This window comes from Grammomys surdaster, unplaced genomic scaffold (genome assembly GCF_004785775.1).
Source record: "Grammomys surdaster isolate TR1022 unplaced genomic scaffold, NIH_TR_1.0 239, whole genome shotgun sequence".
NCBI lineage: Eukaryota > Metazoa > Chordata > Mammalia > Rodentia > Muridae > Grammomys > Grammomys surdaster.
The window spans coordinates 5938838-5944837 of NW_021604684.1; the positions used below are offsets into that span (position 1 = coordinate 5938838).

General features: G+C 43.5%; 1 protein-coding gene across 1 annotated transcript in view; it reads left to right on the forward strand.

The window, feature by feature from the left end:
- Positions 1-6000, forward strand: part of Alpk2 (alpha kinase 2) — a 126000-nt gene that overhangs the window by 41517 nt on the left and 78483 nt on the right. The window contains exon 4 of the mRNA XM_028774303.1: positions 827-2531. Coding sequence (XP_028630136.1) covers positions 827-2531 — 1705 coding nt within the window. The remainder of the gene's footprint in view (positions 1-826; positions 2532-6000) is intronic.

The window sequence follows — 6000 nt, forward strand, 5'->3', positions numbered from 1 at the left end:
CTTTCTGAATATATGGCCTCTAAGCTGAAAGATACACAGTACACAAGCAGCCATATTACAATACAGCCAAATACCTTATACAACGGTACCAAGCTATTATTGGGACTGCAAGGCCTTCAGAAGGATCCACGCAGGGAATGAGTCGGGGAGACATGTCAGATGCAGGCTCCATGTGACTCCAATCAATACAGAAGAGTCATAGGAGCGCTGTCCCTCTTGGAACAGGGAGTACAAGCTCATCTCGATTCGGAGTTCTTCCCTGTTGGGCCAAAGCAGGACACCTGCCTTGATCCATTAGTCAAGGTGACATGTGGACACTGGTTTCCAGCCAGTGGAGCTCATGGCTGTGCGTTAGATTTTTTAGTCATATTAGGGAGGAAATGGTGCCAATCTTCCTACGTACAACCCCACTGTGATGATGTTATAGTTTCTTGCCAAGAAACACCACTTCTTGGAGGGAAGAACGGAAGGTGGAAATGACATAATTATATTAGTCTCAAAAAAAGTAAGACATTATTATTATTTTTTTAAGCTATGTGCCTTCTTGGTATAGTCTTTAAAAAGAGCCTCTGTTTTCAGTACTGTTTTAGAATGTTGTGGTAGAATGCTTTTATTACTAGTATACAATGTCTTTAAAATTCACACACACACAATGCTCTTTGAAATTCATGAGCACTAAAGCTAACTTAAACAGCTAGATAAAAAAGTAGGCTATAAAACAATTCCTTCTTAGTGTTCTTTGTACTGGACATTTTCTCCAACAACAAGATGTGACAAATGTCGGTGGTCAAGCCCACCCTCACTTACCTGTTTATCTTCTTCCTAGCTGTACCCAGAGCGACGCCGCTGTTTACCAGGTCTCGGCAAGAAGCTGCGTGGGGATGATCTGCTGTTCGGCATCCCTTGAGGTCCAGTGTCTGCAGGACCCACAGGTCTCTTCTGATCTAGGAGGCGGCAGAGATGTGGCTGGTGAGCATGAAACAGAGATACGTGAAGAAGACAGCATAAATCACACGGACGAGAAATGGAATCTTTGTAAGAAAGAAGACAGTGTGGCCCCAGGGGCTTGTATGTCAGCTGATTCCTCCCCCGACAAATTCAACCATTTGAGTTCACCCTGGATAGTGGCCAGTGGTGACTCTGGTGCTTCCAATTCTGAAAATACCCAATATGTTAAAGAGACAAGACAAAGGTCAGAGCCTTTCAATTCAGATAACATGCAAGAAAATTCCGTTAATTCAAATAACACTATTGAAAAACAAGATGTATCCCAGTTCAGGACAGCGTATGCCACTGTGCCAGGATTAACTGATGATGGCCTAGGATACAAAGAATCTAACAAGAGTATCACGCCTAGTCATCAAACCCCCAAAGCACAGAAATACATCAGTTTCAGTCTTCCACTGCAGGAGGCAACCCCGTGTCCTTACCCAGGTGACAGCAACTCCATCAACATGCAGCCGGGACCCCAGGTTTCCAGCGAAGACTCTGACAGTGACTACGAACTTTGTCCAGAGATAACCCTAACCTACACGGAGGAGTTTTCAGATGATGACCTGGAGTATCTGGAATGTTCCGATGTTATGACGGATTACTCTAATGCGGTTTGGCAAAGGAGCCTGCAGGGAACTGACCGAGTTTTTTTATTAGAAAGCGATGACGAAGAGATGGAATTCAATGAGTGTGGTCAGGGTGAGTGTGAGCATTTCTTCAGTGAAATGGGTTGTGGGCCTCAGGTGTCAGGTGGCATGTGGTCTATGAATGTCGCCACTGGCTTCTGTAGTTATCACTCACAACCCCAGGAAGTAGGGGTCAGGAGCAGCGGAACCTCCAGGCATAGTCCGTTACCCCTGCATTCAGAAATGACTCTTACCTTGGGACCTCACCAGGATGGAACGGCTAAGATGACAGAACCGGGGAGGGCTCCACTCCCTACTGCTTCTGAGGCTGTTGAAAATGATTGTTCAGGAATTCGGGGAGAAACCAGAGACAACCCTGAAGCAGGAGAGGAATTCTCCAGGGACTATCTACAGACCATGGATAAGGCAGAGACGGAAGCATCGGTGAAGCCCTTGTCTGGGGGCTCAGATAAGGCAGAGGTGAAGCAGGGTTTGGAAAGTCTGGCTGGGGAACACTCAGACGCAAAGTACCCAGGCAGCAGGAAGGCAGCTCTGAGACCCACCAGGGCGAGGCGGCCCGGAATGAAGGCAAATGCCAAGAAGCAGCTGCTGAAAGACAGTGCCCCCAAAGGCACTCTTGATCTCCTCCCCAAGGAACCGACTAGGCAACCCTTAGCTGGGAGCTATGGACAAGAGTCTACACACACGGAGGCAGGAGCAGGTCCTGGATGGGATTCCCACTTCCACACAGAAGTGTGTATCCCACTTCCTGCAGAGCAAGACTCCAAAACCCCTCGACCACCAGCAGACCGACTTTCAAAGGAAGAGGACAGCAGCTTCGAGGGAGGAGAGGCACTGCTTGATAAATTCTTTGAAGCAAGCCAGATTCCAGACCAGACTGACCGTCTTCAGGTAAGACCCGGTTTTTGAAAAACTATGAGAGAAAAGTGTGTGTGTGTGTGTGTATGCATGCATGTTTTCTTTACTTCACACTCGTAATTCTTATACTATAATGGAAATCAAAATACCTATTCCGGTGCTGTCGGGGTACTTGCGAAAGACAGCTGCCGTTTCTGCACTGAGGAAGGAAATCTGGCTTTGAAAAAAGGCCCAGATAAACCCTAAGCCATCCTAATTATAGCATAAGAGTAGTGGGGGTGAGAGGCTCTAATGGGGTTCTGGACAGCTGGAAAAAGAAATCTGATATTTTGCCTGTTGCATGTGTTTTACTAGGTAGGCTGTGCATGCTGCTCTCAAACCTTCTGAAGTAAAAGTAAAGGCGTAGCCTTTAAAGGGAGGGGAACCCATTCTTTTTGGTCACTTTTTTCAGACTTTGAAAACAGTTGACTTCAGCTTTAGTCAGAACTTGTAACATGAGTGGCAGGATTCCGGTGGGACTGAAAAAACTTACAGGATCCACTTGCCACGCTGGAGAAAGGAGGCAAAGTTGATCTTGCTGTGTGATAGGAGGCTTTTAATTAGATGTTTGCTTTATTTTGCTTTCCTTAGTCCACAGAGTATAAAAGAGGACAAGAAAATGCCAGAAGGAAAATGTATTATCCCCTAATGGTAATTTGGGTATGATTTTAGTGTTGATTTGAAAGAGACAGAATTATAGGAATAATTAATGCATGAAGAATACTAGGTTTCATTTATCACTTGCATTTTTAATTATACAGTTTATAATAGGTTCTAGAAGAGTTTTGGACTGATTGTGTACTGTGGTCGAGATTTGACTTTGGAAACAAATGTCTTTAGAAATGCCTGTATATATGTTTTTCTGCATGCATCTATCTATCTATCTATCTATCTATCTATCTATCTATCTATCTGGATATACATACATACATACATACATACATCTCCACTCTTATTATTATTACCCTTTTTATATACCTCTTGCTATTCCTTCTCCCTAGATTTGTAGAGAAGCTCACATTCTGTACTACCTGGAAAGCTATAGCTAAAACCTGGTACTATTTAAACAAGGGTTTAATCTTGAAGTGTCAGTGATAACCCTTTCCTGTCACAATTGCAGCATGTCTCTTTCTGGTTATAAGTGCTCAATCTTTTCCAGCTGAGCATCCCTCTACAGTGGTCTGTGCAGTTAGAACATATTTCCTTATAGATTACCTTTTCTATTCAAGGATGCAGGCACGAAAAGCTGGCTAACATGGAGTAAGCGAAAGAAGGGAAGGGGATATTGGCAATGTCTGCTTTAGACTCAACCCTGTGAGAAGTAGGCGCTAGTCCTGTTAACTGCAGAGAGGAAGGAAGAGACCCCTGCTTTCCTCAGGTTTGTGTTCTGACCTGAATTGCAAATAAGCAATTCAGTAAGTTCACTGCTTTATTGAAACTGCAGCTAAATAAAATGCATAATCTTTGGGGCCAAGCCCGCCATGGGCCGTCTGTCAGAGCTCTTTGTGAATCGGTATCCACCAGACCTTGACTGCCCGTTTGTAGTGCGACTAGGCAATTAATGACTATCATGACTTTCTTGTTTAGAACACCCACTGAAAATTTTGCATTTTCCGCAGGGAGTGGGCCTGTGCATCACCTTGCACTGGTCAGTAGCAAAGCTGACTTTTCACACAAGGGTCAGCTAGAAACTCAGATGGAACCTGGTTCCATGAGCAGTTCTGTGCAGCCTTAAGCAAAAGTGGGACGTTTGTATCAGTGATATTTCTTCTCTTTAGATTAAAGCCTGAAGATTTTCCCCTCTGGGATTGGCATATGTAAAAATGCTGATTCTTTTACCAATGTGAAAAGTCCCTACCTAATTATAAGAAATATTTTTTGTTTGTTTTTTACAAACTATAAAACACAGTCAACAGATAGTAAATGGCTAATTATTACAGCAAATTTGATCCAGAAATATGGGAGTCACTGGGACCTTATATAATATGATGCAGAGAAAAATAACTTTTTTCCATAACTAAGTCCAGAGAATTTTAAAATATTCTCTGACTTTTGAGGCTTACACACCTAAGGATTTTTGAATAATTTAAAATCTGTCTTAGGATTCATATTAATAACTTTTTCTGCCCTCAAGTCTAGACTAATCCGCTTACCTTGAGCTGTTATTTTGTAGGAAGAGGATGGCATCTTATCGGTTAGAATTTTGTCTTCATCTGTACATCAGGTTTAGTGTTTTAAGGAAAATTCCATGCCTCTAATTGCCTGTGTTATTCTGTAAGGGCTTCTTGCAGAATATCTCTCGTCTGACACATGTGTGCCCAGGTGACTTTACTTTCTGTCTTCCCTCATCTCCTTCCAGATGCAAAGCCATCTTGTTAGGTGTTGTCTTGAAATAGTTACCGACCCAGGCTAGGATTGGAAAGCCCCCAGTTTCTCTACATTTATGGAAGATCCCAAAGCTCCTTCCAGTTTGGGAGTGGAAAATAGAGAAGGGTACCCCAGGCTAACTTGAATCCTCATCAAGGGTCATACTGCCAGCTCCTCATCTTGGTTTTGAGCTCATACTCTTGAGCCACGGCCTGAAAATCTGCCCATCTTAAGTTTCTTCCCCAGCCACACTGGAGTGAGCTACCCACGCTTTGAATTCAGAAGTGCTGTGTCTGCTTCACTTCTCCCCAGAGAGGTTTACATTTCTTTTTGAGGTCCCGAGACTACCAGTGTACAGTATGGGTGCGTAGTCTCCGGTCCTGGGAGTGAAGAGTCTTGCTGACGAGGAATTAGCACTAATGATAGAAAGTGAGCTAGCTACATGGGGGGGAGCTGCATTTGTTCAGTGTGCGTTGTACCAAGTGTTAGAGTCATGGCGCCCACGTAATAGGCACTCAACCGTCAAGGGAGCAAGTTGGAGATTAGCTGCCAGGTTAGGTAGGATTCCGATGAGTATTGATTACCTACCTCACTGTCTTTACTTTCCTGAGCACATTCTTTCTTTTGCTCAATATAAGACACTGCTGTCAACCTTCCACAAACAGGATGCACTTCGGTGGGCTCTCCTAGTCCTGTTAATGGTTTGGTTTATTCTATAGTTCAGCTGCATAAACTGGGGGTTGTGACCTCATAGTGAATATGAGAGTCAGGAAAAGTTTAGCAATGGTAAAAGGTTACCAAGTATGCAACCAAAAATTAATTAAAAATAAAATACATTAATTACATTATGTGCATTAATATAAATTCAGATATAATATATACATCATATAATTATATTATACACATTAATATACCCCGTTACATCCATCAGGAGTATTTATCACTGCAACAATGCAATTGGCCCAAATTGCATTGTGGGATATCACTGTGGCACTGGGTCGGAACACATTCGTGCAGCATTGTGCTGGGAACGGCAATACCCCACACAGCACCCCACACAGCACCCCACACAGCACCCCACACAGCACCCCACACA